The sequence below is a fragment of the Maniola jurtina genome, chromosome 23, assembly GCF_905333055.1.
Source record: "Maniola jurtina chromosome 23, ilManJurt1.1, whole genome shotgun sequence".
NCBI classification, from domain to species: Eukaryota; Metazoa; Arthropoda; class Insecta; order Lepidoptera; family Nymphalidae; genus Maniola; species Maniola jurtina.
This window is the reverse complement of record NC_060051.1, coordinates 7,481,236-7,502,557: the sequence shown is the minus strand read 5'-3', so window position 1 is coordinate 7,502,557 and position 21,322 is coordinate 7,481,236. Positions and strand designations below refer to the sequence as shown.

The 21,322-nt window shown below is 38.0% G+C and overlaps 2 protein-coding genes across 2 annotated transcripts in view; one reads left to right on the top strand and one right to left on the bottom strand.

Annotated features, from left to right (window-relative positions):
• Positions 1-21,322, top strand: part of LOC123877398 — a 757,955-nt gene that overhangs the window by 359,544 nt on the left and 377,089 nt on the right. The gene's annotated exons all lie outside the window — the stretch shown is intronic.
• On the bottom strand, positions 5,743-8,498 carry LOC123877399 (zinc finger BED domain-containing protein 4-like). The gene is made up of 2 exons (XM_045924159.1): positions 7,361-8,498; positions 5,743-6,995 (listed from the first exon to the last, which is right to left on the bottom strand). Exons 1-2 carry the CDS (start codon positions 8,344-8,346, stop codon positions 6,077-6,079), a joined length of 1,905 nt encoding a protein of 634 aa, XP_045780115.1. The 5' UTR covers positions 8,347-8,498; the 3' UTR covers positions 5,743-6,076.

The window sequence follows — 21,322 nt, the reverse complement described above, 5'->3', positions numbered from 1 at the left end:
GTCTGAAGCAAACCGACACCTCTGCATTTAAATAATACTAGGTGGTGCCCGCGACTTCGTTTGCGTGGATCTGGTTTTTAAGATCCCGTGGGAACTCTTTGATGTTCGGGATAAAAACTTGCCAAGATCAATTTCCGGAATCCAAGCTACCTCTGTTCCAAACATATAATTCGGTTTTTTTTAATTTATTTATTCGAAATAATTTTACATGGCTTTTACATTATGTAGCTCGCCAAACTGGTGGGTCAGTTTGTTGGTGAGGTTAAACGGATGGGCCTTTAAGAATCCCGTGGGAACTCTTTGATTTTCCGGGATATTAGTATCATTTGTCCTTCCCCGGGATGTAAGCTAAGGCAGTACCTTTCATCGAAATCGGTTAAAATGCCGGGCCATGACAAGTTAGCAGACAGACAGACACACTTTTGCATCACACTAATATTATAAAGGAGAAAGTTTGTATGTGTGTGTGTGTGTGTGTGTGTATGTTTGTTACTCCTTCACGCAAAAACTACTGGACGGATTGGGCTGAAATTTAGAATGGAGATAGATTATACCCTGGATTAGCACATAGGCTACTTTTTATCCTGGAAAATCAAAGAGTTCCCACGGGAATTTTAAAAAACCTACATCCACGCGAACGAAGTCGCGGGTATCAGCTAGTTTATAATATTAAGTATGTATAGTATGGATGTGACAGTCAGAACTCTTAATTACTCAAAAGTATTTTTAAAGACCTCCCTGACGTAGTGGTAAGCGCTGTAGTCTTATTAGTGGGAGGTACTGGGTTCAATCTCGGGCAGGGGAAATTTGAAATTTTATAAGTTCAAAATTTTCTCTGGTCCAGGTCTGGTGGGAGGCTTCGGCCGTGGCTAGTTACCACCCTACCGGTAAAGATGCGCCGCCAAGCGTTTTAGCGATTTAGCGTTCTAGTAAGATGCCGTGTAGAAACCAAAGGGGTATAGGTTTAATAAAAACTGAGGATGAAGAAAATGCGTTGATAGATCAGTCAGTCAGTCAGCTTTTCTATATATATTTATGTATGTATATATATAGATTTAGGTAGGAATTTAATAAAACAGCGTAAAATTAATGACTCAAATAATATTGACTCCACGGAGTTCAAAGGGAAATGTACAAATAAAATAATTCAATAAATTCGGTAAGTATTCGCCTAATAAAAGCATTAGTCCGCTCAGGACAAACGCTCAGAACCATTCTCTTACCACCCCCCTATCCATAGTACATCCAGGTGGGTAGAGGCCTATGTTGGTTGGTCCTTTTTTTCTTTACTTTCCTCCCAGTTTGATGTATGAGAGGGAATTTTATTTAATATCGGATTATTGATTTATAGTCAGTAGTACGCGTTTAGTGAGGTGAGAAAGTCGATATCGATAAAATAGTTTGAATTAAAATACGGTAAATAATAGAAAATTAAACTTACTTCGACAGTATAAAAGTGGTAAAAAAGGATATCAGAAAATCCAAAAGATTTCTTGGTTCAAGACTTTTTATGCTGCAACAAGTTATTCTTTGACTACGATCTCACCTGGTGGTAAGTGATGGTGCAGTCTAAAATGGAAGCGGACTGACTTGAATGTAGTGTGGCAGTTTCATTAAGCCGTTATACCTACGAAGAAATGTTAAAAAATGACGGCACGAGTAGCTCTCTGTGTGCATTCATTTACATTTCTTATCGTAGAAACATAGTTGTTACAACCGTTAGATGCCCACTTGTGGACATAGATTTCTTGCAAGAATCTCCACTTACACACATTACAATCGTTTGCCCTTGGACCAACGGTTTTCACCAACACACTTGAGATCATCTGAGTTCCCAGTGGAGCTGTGCTTTTTCATGTGAGGTTGCCATTCAAGCATCTTGGGACCCTAAGGTCTATGTGTTTTTCGAACCATGTGTTATTACCACTTAAGCTTTGTGATTCGTTGAGCTATGTGGGTTACTTTGGTTCTTCTACGAATCTCTTCATTTCTGATTTAATCACGTAAAGAAACTTCGAGAGCTTGGAGAGGTAAAGCTTTATAATGGTTTTCTAAGCTATACGTATATTTTATTTACGTACACAATATCATAATATAAGGCTTGATTTTCATGAATGCTTAGAAAAATTCCTATCGATACCTATTGTAAAAATCAAATTCATCGATAACAAAGGAATTAGGCCTTGATTTTCATGAATACCTTAGAAAAACTCCTATCGATACCTATTGTAAAATTGCAATTTATCGATAACAAAGGAATTTATCATGCCACATCACTCGACACGTGGCCCAGATCGTCCGTACCTCCCCTCAAATTGTGTTTAGTGAGGTATGTTGCCATGAATGCCGACATAATTCATATGTATTGTTGTTCCGATTGTGTTCTATTGGCAGACATTGTGGAAATAAGTAAAAGTTTTGATATAACGAAAAAATGTAGCGATATATTTCCAGTATTGAATGAAAGTAGGTATTTATTTTTGTTCAATAATTTTGAATTCTTTATGCTGTTGACTAACTAGCTGATGTGCGTGTCTTCGTCTGCCTGGATTTAGATTTTGAAAAAACAGATTAATTTGTCGGGTAAAATATAACTGTTTAACTTTTGTGTCTGGCAGGGTACGGGGACGATACTAATTACTAATGTCTGGCAATTCATGACCTGATTTCTAATAATATTCCGACGAAAATAGAAAAAATTAGACGTAAGATTTTTACACCTTTGCTCCAAAGCCACCATGAGCCAAATTTCATAGTCGCTGATCGTTCCTCTCTGTATTGGGGACAATACTCATAGAAAATTTCAGCTTTTATATAAAATAATAAAAGTGTGGCACGCACTGGCTCTTGTATGTGGGTAATGTACATATACATATTATATAGGACAAGGACAAGGATTCAGTGACAACGTTTGACACTACCTGCCATCAGCTTTGGCTCCCAAACAAGCCAGATTCCTGAAAGTATTCAATACCATCAGCTTGTAACAGAAGATTGAAGAGTATAATCGGCCATTTTGCAAACTTACGGCGATCAGGCCTTTACAAGCCGGTTAGACAATAAACAGGCACAGCCCTAGTATCGATAAAAAGGCAATAAGAGACAAAGTATCCTTTAAGCCTTGGCTTTCCAATTAAGAATTTCGACATAAATTTTGAAACCATTTTCAACAGAGGAAAACTCGAGGTTATCAATACCGGCCTTGTACCAATTATTCAAATTCGAAATATTCAAGTAGACCCCTCTGCTAGCTCTTTTGTATCGTCAGTATTGTACAAGTAATGAAGCTGCTACTGTTTTCGAATTTTGATTTTAAAGCCAATGAAGTCTGTAGGTGTCCTTTTTTGAATTGACTTGAAAATGGGTGCTTTGACCTATATTTCTTTGTTCTTCTGTGTTCCCATATTATATCTCTGGAGTAAATTACTCTCAATTGTAAAAAGAACGGACATGATATAATTCATACCTACTAATATTATAAATGCGAAAGTGTGTCTGTCTATCTGTCTGTCTGTCTGCTAGGTTTTCAGGGCCCAACTATGTAACCGATTCTGACGAAAGGTACAGGGTTAGCTTACATCCCGGGGACAACATAGGCTACTTTATATCCCGAAAAATCAAAGAGTTCCCGCGGGATCCCTAAAGACCCGTCCACTTAACCGATTTGTATGAAATTTGGTACCAAAGTAGCTTGCGTCCCTGTAATCGAAATAGGCAACTTTTTATCCCGGAAAATCAAACAGTTCCCACGGGATCTATAGAAATTTAAATCCACGCGGACGAAGTCGCGGGCATTATTAATATTTTACTAACCCATTGTTGGGTCCTTTTTATCTTTACAGGATATCAATTTAACAGCACTCGTAATACAAATAAACTGTACCAAAGTGATTTCTATTTTCTTCAAAACACTGCCTGGCATTAAAATTAAGTAATTCTTAACAAAAAATTAATCTGCTAATAGATTTTGACTGGTAATGTTTTGACCATATCAAAAAGCTTTTAGAAACCAACTTGAATAAAACAAGTTTTTAGTTTGAGACTAAAAACATGTCTTCGGATAATAGATTATGCAAATTTTATAACATCGATTATTGATTTATTAATTAAGCTCCGTATTTGTTTAAAACTAAATCGAGATGAATATATTTGCATATATTTTTGTGTAATAATGACTTTATCGCGGAGGCAAGAATTAATTATTTTTAATGGGATACATGTATCCGGTTGGTTGCCTTTGTTTTAATTACTTTATTCATGTCTTTATTTAGCCACTATTATCATGATTAACGGGTCACTACTGAGCACCTCTCGGATTTAAAAGTTGACCATAATCTTCCACGCTGGCAAAGTGCAAATTGGCAGATTTCATACACCTATGAGAACATTATGGAGAACTGTATTTCCTTCAAAAGCAAGTGATATTTAATTGCTTAAAACGCGCATAACTCCGAAAAGTTAGTTTACTTGGGAGGTTGGAGGTTAGACTTTTCGGTGTTATGTGTTAAGTTGTCCTGTCCTGTCCTTCTATACTATTCTTGACTGCATTCTCACTTGGTGGTAAGTGATAAGACAAATTAAAATGGAAGCGGGCTAACCAGAAAGGAGTATGGCAGTTTTTAATAAACCCATATCCGTTTGGATTCTACACGGTACAGCACCGGAACGCTAAATCGCTTGGCGGCACGGCTTTACTGGTAGGGTGGTAACTAGCCGCGGCCGAAGCCTCCCAACAGACCACTCCTGCGGGTAATCGAACCCGGGACCTCCCACTAATAAGACCACGGCACTTACCACTACATCAAGGATGTCATCAAAATTACCAAAGATATATGTATTAACTGAATCATCATCATCATCAGCCTGTGGATGTCCACCGCTGGACATAGGCCTTCCCTATAAAGCGCCACCACACCCGGCCCTCAGCCTTCCTCATCCAGCCACTTCCCGCCAGCCGCTTATTAATTGTATAATTATTTTAAAACAAATAGAGTTTTATTATACCATCTCAAACCACAATTACCTCTTCCTACCTCCACACCAAGACCTCCTCGATCCAATAATAATTAAATACATAATTTATGCGTGTGCCTACGCACCGGAGAGCAAATTATATGTCTGAGGGAAATCTATACAGTGAATTATGACTTCGATTATTATAAATGTTAAATGCTCATTCGTTATTGAATGGAACCTATAAAACTTTTAAAATATGTGCCTATAGGTACATATAGGCTATAGAACTATTGTATTATTAGCTGTAGTAAATCTTGTAGTAAATTGAAATTCTTATTTTCATTATCATCATACCAGCGCTGGCTCACTACTGAGTACGCGTCTCCTCTTAGAATGAGAATAGTCCGCCACGCTTCCCAAGTGTGAGTGTAAATATTATGGAGAACTTGCAGGCTTGCAGGTTTCCTTACGATGTTTTCCTTCACCGTTAAAGCAAAATCTGTTAAATGCAATCCAATCTTTTTTAACCCCCAACCCAAAAAGAAGGGTGCTATAAGTTTGACGTGTGTATCTGTGTATCTGTTTGTGGCATCGTAGCTCCTAAACTAATGAACCGATTTTAATTTAGTTTTTTTTTGTTTGAAAGGTGGCTTGATCGAGGGTGTTCTTAGCTCTAATCCAAGAAAATCGGTTCAGCCGTTTGAAAGTTATCAACTCTTTTCTAGTTACTGTAACTTTCACTTGTCGGGGGTGTTATAAATTTTTAATTGACACTTGTAAGTAGGGATGTAACGGAAGCAGTTTTATCGGAACCGAAGCCGGAATCGGAGTTTTTAAATTTGCTTTCTCGGAATCGGAACCGCAGTCGGAATCGGAATCGGAAGCAGGGTGACATGAGAGAGAATTATTATTTAAGGACAAATAAAACATTATGTAGTATTTTTTTTTATTTTAAGTTTCAGTTGTAACATAAAAGTTTTATGTTTTATGATAAAACATAAAAAATGAACAAAATTGGCATATAAACAACAAGTTTAAATAGAATGAATTTAAACCCGAAGTAGCATGTACTAATCAATTAGTAATTAAATTATACTAACGAACAAAAGCTTTAAAAAAATTAAATCGTATTAATTGACTCTAAAAGTAGCGTATTATATTTGACGAATAAAAGCTTTGAAGCTTTGTCTCCCTCTAATCTGTTTCTTAAGGGGTCGTAGATTAGGCCAGCGCCACTAAAAAGTTGTTCGCTCGCTACCGAGCTTGGTGGACAAGACAAAAATTGACGAGCAATTGATTGCAGGGGCTGGAATTTGGTATTACCATTAACTTTCCACCATAATAGCGGATCATCACTAATACTAATACGTTTTTCTTTATTGAACTCATTTAGTATATTTTTTACGAAGACAAATTTATCAAAAACTGGACTTTTATCAAGTGTGGTATTATTATCGTCTTCTTCATCACTACTTAATAATATGTTTGACAAAACTGATTGCACATTACTACTATGGCTAGTTTCTGCTGGTAATTCCATTCTTGCCCGTTTTTCTACAGGAGCGACAATATTATCAGCCTCGTTTTTAGAAGTATCTGCTGCATCAAATATTGACATTATCTCTGTTTCAATGTTCTGTTTAGCCACTTCATTAAAAAATTTTGTTTTATAACGAGGATCTAAATATGTTGCTATTGCAAAGAAATTGTTTGATTGAAGGTCACTAAATCTAGAATTTAATTGATCGACGGTACTTTTTATTATACTTTTAAATTTTTCATTTGTGTCTTGTTTATTGCCTTCAGTGTGTAATGTATACTTAAGAGTGTGTATAAGTGGAATTACTGATGAGATACTTGTGTTATTGTCACTCATATTTCGGGTAATTTCTTCAAAAGGTTGAAGTATAGTCACTATTTTTTTAAGCTGCAGCCATTCTTCAGGAGACAATTGAGAGATGTTGTGCTTAGATGCGTACAGGCATAGAGAATCTTGTATTCTAATCATTCTTTGTAACATATAAAATGTACTGTTCCACCTGTAACAAATTTTTTTTTTTTTTTTTTTTATTAAACTAATTTAATTATTTAACTATTTAACTTTATTATTTAACTATTTAATTTTATTTTATTTTATTTATAATTATTAACTAGTTTAATTATTAAACTAATTAACGCTTATAATTTAAATAATACTCTAAGTTATACTAACTTAGAGTATTATTTAAATTAAATAAATGACAGAAACTAAATAACACACTCATTATAATCAGCGTGCATATACCACAGCAAGCTTTATTCAAATCGATTTAGTGGTTTTATTTGAATTTATTGTATTAGCATGGATAGATCTTTGATTAAATTAAATAATCTGGTTGGAGGTAAAAATAAATGCACAACTTACCGCGTACTACACTCCTGTATTACACTCAAACATTCTTGGTTGAGTTGTTCCTTTTGTATTTTGTGCAGTTCAGTCCGGGCTATTTGGGAATGATTGAAATGCGTCGAAATTTTTTTGCATTTCGATATTAAGGCTTTAATGTCTTCATCACAATCTAATAATGTTCGTACACACAGTTGCAACTGGTGTATAGTGCAACTGACATCAGGTATGTCGCCGAGTTTCATTGCTCGTATCATATTAGATCCAGAGTCGCGTACAAAGCAGTGAATTTTCTCTTTTACGACGCCCCATTCCTTTAACATAGTCTTAATATTTTCTAAAACTAGGTCTCCTGTATGTCTTCCGTCAAATGTGTGGCATTTTAAAATAACTTTGAGTCTTCTAAAATCTCCATTTATGCCATGTGCTGTCAGACTCAATAAAGACACATTCGAACTTGGTTCGGTCCAAATATCTGTTGTAAATGAGATCTTTTCAATTTGCGTGAGCAAATCCTTAATTTGTTTTGCTAATGTTTCATATAATTGGCCACAAATATTTTCAGTAAAAAAATGTCTTCCCCTTAAGTGATAATTCGGCACGATGAACTGCATAAGTCGCCGAAATCCTATACCTTCCACAAAATTGAAGGGTAGATCTTGCAAAGCAATCATTTCAGAAATCAATTTGTCAATTTCCATAGATTTAGGATTAGAAGTGCACCATTTTGTATTCTTCGCCAAAGTTTCTTTCAAAGTTATTTGTTTTTTAGCCTCCTGAAGGGGCGTCGAAGTCGAAGGCTGTACACTTACAGTATTTTTTTTTTCAGTTTCTAACTTTATTAATTCTTCATATTCAGTGGCATGGACAGACTTCAAATGGCTTTTTAAAGACGTTGTCGTACCTCCCTTTCTTGAATACGTCTTCATACACAGTTTACACTTTGCCGAATCCGAATTAACTTGAATGAAGTAGTTCCAAATACAACTTGATTTAGGTTTCATTGTCCAACACAAAAACAGATGACTTTCATTGATAATAAGCCGCAAAAATCAAAACAAATATCTATTTAACCAATGAACGTGTCGTGCTGTCGTGTGCGTTAACAAGTGAAAAAATAATTGACAATTGAGTGCGCGGGTCGGGGGAGGGGCGATTCCCCGCGCGACGCGTACGAACCTGTCGAATCAACAGTCGGTCGGCACACGCCGCCGCACTCGCCCGCTATCTATGCTTCGACCTCCGATTCACACCTCCGATTAAAAAATGTCGGAGCCGGAGTCGGAACCGAAAGTATAATAGTAATCGGAAGTTCCGACTTAACGGAACCGGAACCGAAGCTCCGTACCATCCCTACTTGTAAGCAGTAGATTCAATTGGATTAAGATTTGTAAACATTTACAAATTAGCACATAAAAGGGCAATACACAAACAAAAAAAAACAAACTAAAGTATGTAAAATGTAAATATATTATGGTAAAGGTTCGTTCGAACTTCGAAGGCAATGCAAATACCATGTACTTGTTTATCTATGTACATCGTAATGTACATGCGATACGGATGGCCCAAGATCCCAGTGCCACCAGACGTTACTCATTCTCTGAGCAACAAAATGTGTGGGATAGAGAACCTGTAAGTTTTATCCACATAGGTCGGCTTACGTAATTGACAACTTTACTATGTAAATGACGCTTATATGAGTGATTACATTAGTTTTGACGAAAGTTAATCATGTAAGCTACTTACGTGAATAAAACTTACAGGTGTGATCGCGGCCTTATCGTGCGTACATTTGCTAGCTTGTACCGATGGTTAATTTAAAGGTATCACCTTCTAAAGGTACGCAAAAACATAACTTAATTTTTTTAAAGTCTGAGTGCTGATTTTTGGCTAGCAAACAATATGCTTACGTTAATGGTACACACTAAAGACCGAAAATATCAGACGTGTCCGTAAGCTGCGGCTAACAGCCGCGGTAGGCAGGTGTGCATAGTCATTTAGGATGCAGCTTACGGACTCATCCGAGCGTTATTGGCCGACAAAAACATCTAGCGAGGCAGCATTTTATCGGACATCCGACCAAGGCTACGTCCGCTAGTCCGACGGTTTCCATCGTTCAGTGTACATTTGACTAAACAGATACATACCCCTTAAAAAAAGTCTGTTAGCCACGTCCAATAATTTGTTTCTTCAGCAAAGTGTCAACGCACTTTAGCTGCACTAGTTAATACGAGTTTGTATGGAGCAAAGCGAACTTGAGCGAGGTGGCGCAGCAAATATAGTTAAATGAGTCTTAAGTTATTAAGAGAGTTAAATGCATTTCATTATATCCCAAGCATTAAAATTTTGTAACTCAGAAAATAAGTAACTCTGGCGGACCTGGGATCTTGCTCTAGGAGAGCCGTGCAGATAATAGATGTATTCTAGATAGAGCCGATAAAACACGCGCTTGAGTGTACTCATATGTTACTATGTTGGGTTTGCATAGTCTTCGGCTTGAGCACGGTCTCAAGTGATGGGTGTTTGCGATAAGCGTCGTTACATGTCCCGATTTTTTATCACGATTTTTGTGAATCTTGTCGTAGGTTATTAGAATAAGGGACTGTTCCTAATAGGAGACATTTTGGTATTTTGTATTTTTAACCCCCGACCCAAAAAGAGGGGTGTTATAAGTTTGACGTGTGTATCTGTGTATCTGTGTGTCTGTGTATCTGTGTATCTGTGTATCTGTCTGTGGCATCGTAGCGCCTAAACGAATGAACCGATTTTAATTTAGTTTTTTTTTTGTTTGAAAGATGGCTTGATCGAGAGTGTTCTTAGCTATAATCTAAAAAAATTGGTTCAGCCGTTTAAGAGTTATCAGCTCTTTTCTAGTTTTCTTGTAGAAAAGAAGGTTAGATAACCGTTAGGTTCATAATATTATGTCAATAGACAAATGTCAAGCTGTCAAGATGGACGTTGCCTAAATACATAATTATTTATTTGAAAATGATGTTTTGGAAAACTCAGATACTTTGGATCGTCGGGGGTGTTATAAATTTTTAATTTACACTTGTGTATTTATTTATTCTTCGTTTCAGACTTATAAAAGCACTTACGAATTTATAAGGGTTTCATAAATTAAAAGGAAAAAAGGAACCCTATAGAATCACTTCGTTGTCTGTCTGTCAGTCTGTCGGGTCTGTCTGTCAAGAAACTTACAGGGTACTTCCCGTTGACCTAGAATCATGTGGTTTGGCAGATAAGTACCTAGATCTTATAGGAAAATCGTGAACTTGTGGTTAGGTACATCACAAGAAATGAAAATTAAATATGTTCATGAACAAATGAATACAGCAATGAATAAGAAAGTTCGCTCGGATTACCCAAGGATCTCTAAAACACAGGGGACCCCACTCGACGCATCGTTTATTTTAATTAATCGGCAATAACAATAATTGGCGAGCAACAGATTTGTTTCATGCAAATCGGGTGCTGTGTATTAGCATAGCGAGTCGATTCCGGCTCGATAGTGATGTGCGAATATAGGTATCGACTATCGATAAACTCAAATGATTTATTAAATTAGGTACCATTGTACACTTTTTGATTGTCAATTGTGGAATTTGTAAGATTCCACCACCATTTCACAAAATCGCATACACTTATTCAAACTATCAAAGCTGTGGCAACGCATTCCCAAGCTTTCTTGTCATATAAATTATATTAATCCTTTACATTTTAATAGGATGCTTCAATATGTTTTATAAAAACTTTAAACTTGTTCTGAGATATCTCCAATATTCCTTCTGGGAGTTTATTATAAAAACGTACACGGAGTAGTTTTTAATATAATTATTAAAACTATGGGTAGGTACTAATTTAAAAAAAAAACTAAATCTTCACGTGCAAAAAATAAAGACTATCTAGTTTTATCTGCTCGAATAAATGTAGAAATACATAGACTGCTACAATCATAACCCTTCCTTTCGGCTTTGCCGTAGTCGGGTAAAAAATACGATTCATCTGTATGATTGTCTGTCTGCCAAGTGCGGTTTGCAGACTTTACACGCCTTTGAGAACATTATGGAGAACTGTCAGGCATGCAAGTTTCCTTGCAATGATTTGCTTCAACGTTAAAGCAAGTGATATTTACTTGCTAAAAACGTAACTCCGAAAGGTTACAGGTGCGTGCCCGGGATCGAACCCCCGACCTCTTGAACAGGAGGCGGACGTCCTAACCGCTAGTCTATCACGGCACAATATACGTACCTACACGAATTTCAAAACTTGTGTTAAATAAAAAAAAGTTTAATTAAAAAAAGTGATTCTGAAAAATTCTATAGTACAGAGCGGCCTATCAATTAATTGCGATTCCATTGTGAGGATTTTTTCCAGAACTTTTTGAAAAAAAGTGATGTCCAACTTTTTAGGCGCGTGGATGAGTGAATAATTGTTTTACGGGTTCGCGTGGCGTGTGGTGATATCGAAAAAGCAACCCTTAACCCTTTAGAGGGGAGTTGATGTACAAGATATTCCCTCCTCTGCCCCTCCTTGCCAAAGTATAAGATCACTTGATCAAACACATAATAGGTATACAAGATCCGGTATTTCTATCGGCTGCGGTAGAGTACATTAAATACACAATAGTTAAAAATATTAAAAAAGCCTGGAAAGTAAGGTCTTTTAGAAAATGGTACAACTTTTTTGCATTCTGATTTGTCATATAATATTCTGTAATCAGCCATTAGCCAATATTTTGAGGTATTGTACTAAAATTTACTTAACAAAAGTACGGTCGCTCAGAGGTTTTTCAGCTGATATTGATCTCGCCAGCGATGCTCTAACGTTGCAGCTTTTTCCAGACAGGCTTGAAGATGACGCTTAGTAAGATATCTCAATTTTGTAAATAATGGTGTTTAGACTTACGACCTCCAATAGATAACACTAAAAAAAGACTAGACTTATTAGACTTAAAACAGTCTCGTTTCATACTGTCTCATCAAATGCCCACACCATCGTAGTTATCATCTCTCTGAACGTGTTACTCGATGGATGACATCCCATTTCAATTTGAATAGCAAATTTGCGGCATAATTTCGACCGCGCCGCAAATCTGCATACTTTTTGCCTTTGACATAATTGCGGTGTTTATTAAATCATTTTATTATATTTGTATTGAATTGAAACGCGGTTTGTTTGAATAGGTTCGTAATTTGGTGCTCTTTGTCAATACTGTCGAATTTAACAGACTTTTTGGAGCGCAGTAACAAAGATGAACTGATTTTTTTAAAGGATTTTGGTCTACTTTTTACTCTGACCTGGTAACCCTTGTTACCTTTAAAAATTATTTAGACGACTTTAAGAATTAAAAAATATTTTTTGTGAATTCAGAAAACGAAATTAATATAAAAACCTTTTTCTGCAGCAACCAACTTAATCATTTTCCAAATATAGTATGCGACAGGTTGAGATGGCAATCGGGATATGAGGCGGGGGAGGAACACACACACACAACATACACACACATACACACACACACACACATACACACACACACACACACACACACACACACACACACACACACACCACACACACACACACACACACACACACACACACACACCCACACATCACCCGCGCTCACCCACAGTGTAGGCATTATTAGGTAGGCCTTAGGTGGACCTACTGAATGGCAAGGTAAGCAATACTTTTTTGCCTCTATGACCTGTACGCTACTAAATATAAGGTAAAAAAACATTATAAGCTTTATCTAAGCCATAAAATATTTTAGATTTAGACATTATTTTCTGAATGTAATCCACTTCACAGACTTAGAGCAAATAAAGAACTTTCTTATTACGAGGAGATGAACTTTAATTAGACTCTAGATCTAGAGTCTAAATATTTAATAAAAAGAATGTACCTACCTAAGTAAATAATATGAATCCCAAAAGTTGAATGCAAATTCAAATCCCTCGAGGGGATATAAAATACAAAGTCTTTCACTATTAATTACAGAACTTGATAAAGTAATTGAATCTGAAATTCTGCATAAAACACAAAAGTTGCTCAAAATGATAAATTCATTCCCCGCTCAAGTGTCCAACTTACTTTGACATTATAAACGGTCAGAGATTTCTACTGCGGTGACTGGGCTAGTTAGTTTGCTCTATTATTTTAATATCTTAGTTATTTATTATGTTGCTACAGGATGTCCGCGACTTCGTCCGCGTGGATTTAGGTTTTTGTAGATCCCGTGGGAACTGTTTGATTTTCCGGAATAAAATGCCTATGTCAATTACAGGGACGCAAGCTACCTCGGTACCAAATTTCATACAAATCGGTTAAGCGGATGGGTTTTTAGGAATCCCGTGCGAACTCTTTGATTTTCCGGGATAAAAAGTAGCCTAATAAGCTAACCCTGTACCAAATTTCGTCAGAATCGGGTAAACTGTTGGGCCGTGAAAAGGTCGCAGACAGACACACTTTCGCATTTATAATATTAGTAAGTATGGATATAACAAATGACTGAGGCCTTTTCATCAACATAGCATTTAAACCTTGGATAAAGTCGTAAGTTACTCTCGGATAACGAAATTTTCATTTCACCAAATACTTAACCGAAGACCAAAAAATTTATACGAGAATAGTCCTATTCCGCTGATTTTGGAGTGACGCTAAACTCGTAACAATGGTAACGGTGGATAAGTAACGTGACAATCAATGACAATTTGATATTAACAGACACCTATTCGAACTTCGAACTGACCTGTATTCTCAGTTTTTGACATTTACTTATTCATTTGACTCATTCAAACCTGATATAGACAACTGAAAAACGCTACTTCAAAGAATGGCTAGTAAAAAAATAAAATGAATTGGTGAAAGTATGACAAGTTATCCAAAATGTAACTGTTAATTTTATTCTTAACATAGTTATACTCGGATAACAGCACTGTTTGTGAAATTGGACCTTAAACCTTGTAGTTAAAAAGCGAGTCAAAATCACTGTTTTTATACAACCCCCGAATTATAACGGGAACCTTTGTGCAAAATTTAAGTTTTCTAAGTCCAAGGGTTTGGGCTGGGCGCTGATAAGTCAGATATTTTATTTTTATATACTTTAAAAATCATACCTGTTGGCGCACCACGCCGGATTTGTAGGTTTACTTGTGGCCGAGATCCATCGGATTTGGCGTAGGTGTATTAATTGCAATAAAACAGGAAATATACATTATTAATTTATGAATTCGACCAGCAGCGAAAATTGGTTACAAAAGGACAAAGAAGAGTGTTCAGTTTTACACAGATAATAAACGTCATTCACGGTCACGGCGCGCGCCCTGGGTTCCTGCATATTCGAACGTGTGCGCGCACATACTCCGGGCCCTGGAAAGCCTTCAGCTTTCAAGACTTCCTTTCCGTGTCGTTGGGGCTCGGCAGTAAGCAAATGCGGCCGATGGCGCGGCGCACGACGCCCTTCGCTGTAGTGACATCTACGACTCGCGTCACGCCGTCCTCTCCAGGGAACAATTTTTTGATTCTGCCTAGGCGCCAATGTAGTGGATGTAAGCCGTCTTCCTTCAACACTACCAGGTCGTCCACTCGTAAGTTATTTCCTGTCGTCCGCCACTTGACTCGTTCTTGCAGTTCGGAAACAAATTCGTGGCTCCAGCGCCGCCAGAACAGCTGACGCATTCGCTCTATGCGTAGAAACCTGTCGATCTGGCTTTCCTTAGTTTCCAGCAAGTTAGGGCTTGGCAGCGATACCAGGGGTCTTCCGATTAAAAAGTGGCCCGGGGTTAGGGGATAGAAATCGTTGGGTGAGGAGCTGAGGGAATAGAGGGGTCTACTATTAAGGATGGCTTCTATTTGAGTAAACAACGAGCACAGCTCCTCGAAAGTTAAATGCGTGTTTCCTACGATCCGGGTTAGGTGAAACTTCGCCGATTTCACGCCGGCCTCCATCAACCCGTTGAAGTGAGGAGCGTATGGGGGGGAGAAGCAAAATTCGACTCCTTCGTTGGCGGCAAAATCATGAATAGCATCGCTATTGGCTTGCAGAAATTCGCGGATTTCTCTTGCTGCCGAGACGTAATTTCCACCATTATCGCAATGAATTGACCTTGGGAGACCTCGGCGTGCAATAAATCGCCTGAGCGTTAAAACAAAAGCGTTTTTGGACAGTTCTGAGACCGTTTCTAAATGGATACACTTGTATTTGAAACATATAAAAATACATAAATAAGCTTTCGATATTTTGCAACCACGACCTTTGCGATCCGTGATCATAAATGGCCCAGCAAAGTCAGTTCCAACAACATGAAAGGGAAAATCTGGCATAAGTCTTTCCGAAGGTAAGTTGCCCATGATATTCGTGGCCGATCGACCCTGAAAACGTCTACAAACTATACAATTGAGAACGGTTCGTCGCGCAAGGTTTCTACCGCCTATAGGCCAGAAACGAGTTCTAATAGAGGCTAGTAAAGCCTGCGGACCTGCATGTAAAAGCTTGCGGTGTTCCTGCTCTAACAGCAATTTTGTAAAATGATGTTTAGAGCTTAACAACATGGGGTGCTTCATGTCAAAGCTATATTCGGAAGCTTGTATACGTCCACCTACCCTAATTAGACCTTCATGGAGAAAGGGGTTAAGTGCCGCAATATTAGATTTAGGATTAAGTGACTTTCCTTTTAATAGCCTGTCGTATTCTTTTTGAAAGGACTCTAACTGGGAGATATAAACTAATTTTTGGAGCGCTTTGTCAAGCTCAGACGCGGATAGTGAACCGGTGAGTTTATTTTTTTTGGGTTCTTGCAATTATGCATAAATCTATTGATGTAGCCAAAAATGTTTTGTACCGTCTTTAGTTTAGAATGTTTTTGTACATTAAATGGTGATGGCTCTGCTTCATTTGTTTCGACGACGTGCGCCTTCACCTCAGGTAATTCATCCGTCTCAATAGGAGGTTGCGACTGCGACGATGGCCATTCAGATTCTGGCATAGTCAAGAATGATGGCCCAAACCACCACAGGTTACAACTTGCTATGTCTCGGGGATCTACTCCACGAGACAGCAGATCTGCTGGGTTGTGCTCCGTGGGAACATGATGCCATGCCGACGTCTCAGTAAGTTCTCGAATAGTGGCAACTCTGTTTGCCACAAAAGCCTTGAGATTCTTGGAGCCCTTCCGTATCCAAGCTAATACGATGCTCGAATCAGTCCAATAGACGATTCGTGAGATTTGGCAACGTAAAGCTTGAGATACAGTGGAACTCATTTCAGCTGCAAGCAGAGCGCCCGAGAGTTCAAGACGGGGAATCGTAGTTGGAGTGGATGCTGGAGCAACGCGTGATTTGGCGCAAAGCAAATTCACACGCACTTGGCCTTCTTTATTAAATGATTTTAGAAAGATGCATGAGCCAAATGCGCGTTGCGATGCGTCGCAGAAACAATGCATTTCAATGGATTCTGCATTTGGGATTATCGTTAATCTCGGGATAGATAAAGAGGAAACTGATTCCATGCCGTCAGTGAAATTCTTCCAAGATTTGACAACTTCTTGAGGTGCTGGATCATCCCAATCCAGTTTTAGGGACCATAAGGTCTGAATTAAAATTTTGGGAACGATAGTGCACAAAGATAGGAGCCCCAAAGGGTCGAAAAGCTTGAACGTTGACGAAAGTATCGTGCGTTTAGTGACGGCATCAACTGTGCTGACATTGATGGGAAACTTCAGAATATCTCGGGATGGATCCCAGCTCAGACCAAGGGTATTTGTGGTTTCGCTTATTATTAGGTTCCCATTGGACTGAATAGTTTCAGCTGATAGCAGAGAAGGTAAGTTGGAGCGATACTTGCGCAAGTTGAATCCCGCCTTAGCAAGGTTTTCAGCAACCGCCTGCTGAATGAATCGAAGTTGGCTCTCATCGTCATGACCTGTCAATAAGTCGTCGACATAAAAATCGGTTTGGATAATCTTTTTAATGACCGGGTCATCACATTCTTCTCCAACTTGCCAGAGACAACGCGTTGCAAGAAAACTTGCGCTAGCAAAACCATATGTGACTGTGTTGAGCCTGAGAGTTTGTAACGGTTTGTCCTCTGCATCTCGCCACAAAATCAGCTGCAGATTGCGATCAGACTCATGTACTAATATCTGACGGTACATTTTTTCGATATCAGCCGATATCACATACTGATATTGACGAAATCGAATAAGGATGTTAAAAAGAGAGTCTTGTATCGTAGGACCTATCATTTGTATATCATTTACGGACAAACAAGATAGTTTAGAACCTGGTGTGCAGCTGTGATTGGCTGTGCGGCTCGATGCATCGAATACGACGCGGAGGCGCGTTGATTCACTGCCCTCGCGGATAACTGGATGGTGTGGGACAAAATAGCCGTTTTCAGGTCGGTCAACATCTGAAATTGATAGATGTCCTAGGTGAGCATATTCGTTAATGAAGTCTACATAAGCCTCCTTAATTTCAGGTTGCTTTTTGAATCGACGTTCCAGATTTAGAAATCTCTTTTTTGCCATATAGTATGAGTCACCCAGACAATCTGGTGTTTCAGTGAGCGGGAGTTTAACTATGAAACGCCCTTCACTGTTTCGTTTGGTATGTTCTGTGAAATGATTTTCACACTCTATCTCTTGCGAGGTTAGTAGAGGTTTCGTTGGTAAGCTTTCTAGCTCCCAGAATCTTTTTAAATCCTTGTGTAGACTTGTCAAGGAATTATCCGTTATGTCACTAGCACTATCAGTGACTTTTGTAAAATTGCATTGTATGGTGTCATCACATTTTTGGTGTAACGGACCTGCAATGAGCCAACCTAATTTTGATTGGCGCAGAATAGGATTACCTTTGCCAAGGGACTGCTGCTTTGATAAGATCACATCCCAAAAGATGTCCGCACCTATGAGTATACCTATTTCTGAAGGTTCGTTAAATTGTGGGTCTGCAAGAGCAAACGAAGCTAAATTTAAATGTGAAATATTAATTAGTGTTTTAGGAATTTTTCCTGAAATTTTAGGGATGACGAGGCATGATGAAATAATACTGAACGGGTTTTGTTTGGATTTGATGCGTATTTCGCACCGTTCAGCAGGAAGCTTGAACGCTATGTCACCGATTCCTGTGACATTTTTGGTCTCGGAGAGTAATGGTGTCAGATTTAACTGTTCCTTTAACATTTTGGATATGAATGTACACTGGCTAGCACAATCTAGCAGTGCTTTTGTAGTAACAGCTTCATTAGTTTTAGGATTGATGACGTCAACTAGTGCTGTACACAATAGAGTCTCTGAAGACATGGTGGCTGACATCGCAATGGGATCAGAAGTACCTTCATTTGTTTCTCTTGTTTCTTTATCAGGCTCAGAAGCCTTACATATCATAGTGCTGTGACGCTTTTTACAGTTCTTGCAAGAACCTGGGGTCTTGCAGAAACGTTGATTATGCCCTACTCGCAAACAATTTGTACATAATCTTAGCTTGGCTACCAGTGCTGCCCTCTCTTCAATTGATTTTGATTTGAATTGTTCGCATTCATAAATGCGATGATTATGTTTACAAACCGCGCACTTGTAAGTTAGCGAGACATTGGAATTGTCACCTTTCTCAACAACAAAGGATTTAGTGGATACAGAAGACTGAGCTTTTTTATAGCCTTGTGAGATATTCGGAGTTTGCTTGATGTTCTTGTTTGGTTCCTGCTTACTGCGGAAAACAGACTCAAGCACGTCGGCACGAGCCTTCAAAAAAGTCAAAAAATCATCAAGTGTAGGCATCTCCGAAGACCTGACATTAGCATGAATATATTCTTCCCATTTGACTCGGGTATTGCTGTCTAACTTTGCTGAGACTAAATATATGATCACAACATCCCAATGCTCGGTTGGTTGGTTTAAAGTTTTAAGTGCCCGCAAGTTTTTGGTAATGTGATCAACAACGAATCTTAAAGATTTGTCACTCTCGCGAGTCTGTTCAATGTTAAAAAGTAATTTTAAATGACTATTTATCAATTGACGTGTGTTGTTGTAACGCTCACACAATAGATTCCACGCTTCAGGATAATTAGCATCAGACACCTCAAGATTGCTGATCACTCGAGCCGCTTCACCCTCTAAGTATGATACGAGGTAATGAAACTTATGTATATTTTTAATTCTAGGGTTGCTGTTAATCAAAGAGTTGAAAGTGTCTCTAAACTGAACCCAAGATTGATAATTTCCAGAAAAAGGAGTGATTTTAATTATAGGGAGACGAAATCCGATCACTTCGTGATCCTCCTCGTCTGCCCCTATCGCTGAGGTATAACTTTGGTCGAATGATCCAGCTTTCTTAGAGGCACTGTTGTCCGATATGATTTCTTTAGCAACCGAGATTGAATTATAGAAAGCTTGTTCAATGGTCTCCCTAGTGTCTAACTCAACGCTTAAATTCTTTTCATCCAAGCCCTCTATTTGATCTTGCACACCATCGAACTCGGCGAATAATGCTTCAATCTTTGCTAACCTTTGCGTCAGTATGTCGACCTCAGATGGAGTTATTCTGCGGCCTTTTAGGTCATCTAACTGATTACTGAATTTAGTAACGCGGCCCTTAATTGAGGCACGTTTTAAATTTAAAGCTTTAAATGTATTTTCCATGATTTGAGATCAATACACTGATGCAGGTATAGAAAGGGTAGCTTACTTGTATATGAAGTTTGATACAATACGCTCCTCGCTTCAAGTTTGATGTTCCACTAGCCGTGCGCAGAAGTAGACTGGTGCTGTGCAACGGTTGCAGGGGGCCGGCGGCACTGGCTGAAGTTCGAGGCTGCCACAGTATGCGTGGGAGCACGACTGGATTAAGTGCTGTGCCTTAGCAAGCGTCTCTGAGTTGCACTGGAATTGATAATTATGCAGCTTTGTGTATCAAGTAATAATAGTAGGGAGCTATAGTATAGGCATTGAAGCAATGGATTTATATTTTATAATTTTGGAAAATGGTTGCAATTATACTAAGATAATTAAGAAGGTACGATATTTAATTATGTAGAATTGGTTTAGCAATTCTTTAATGATAGGTATTTTGCTGATTAGAACCTTTAAATTTAGTTTATTAAGACTTTCAAGTCGTTATTAGAGCTTGAGATGCGAAAATAGTTTAGACAACTTGTATGCCAATAGTAAGTATTGTATAGGAAGATTTTGTAATTACCTAAACACAGAATTAGCTTGAATTTTGTAAATATAGGTGAATAGAATATATAGGTGAATAGAATAGCTTTGGGTATTTGAAGGTAAGGAACGGGCTCACTTTGTCTTGGTATCTCCGTGGGCTGCGATCCTTTTTCTGTTTCGTCGGCGATGATGCGGCAGTTTTTGTACGTCTTTGTTGGTTGCGTTGTACAGGTAGAATTGCTCACGGTCGCCACTATGTTGGCGCACCACGCCGGATTTGTAGGTTTACTTGTGGCCGAGATCCATCGGATTTGGCGTAGGTGTATTAATTGCAATAAAACAGGAAATATACATTATTAATTTATGAATTCGACCAGCAGCGAAAATTGGTTACAAAAGGACAAAGAAGAGTGTTCAGTTTTACACAGATAATAAACGTCATTCACGGTCACGGCGCGCGCCCTGGGTTCCTGCATATTCGAACGTGTGCGCGCACAATACCAAATACATATTATAAATAGTACAAACCAAATTGAGAAATGCAAGTAGGTACCCAATTCTTTTGAAATAATTCATTGTTACTTAAAGTTACATAAATTAAAATTTAATTAAGTACATCAATATATCATCTTTTAGAGACTATCGATAAAATTCATCGATAAATTTCACATCATTACAAGTTGTCATTTCTAAAGTTATGAACACCGTTTCATCTACAATTTTATTACATCGTCTCTCCATTTCAAATGATTTTTATCTTTAAATTTAAAAGGTTTTTTTTTTTGTTATATTGTTATTATTATATATTACAATGTAA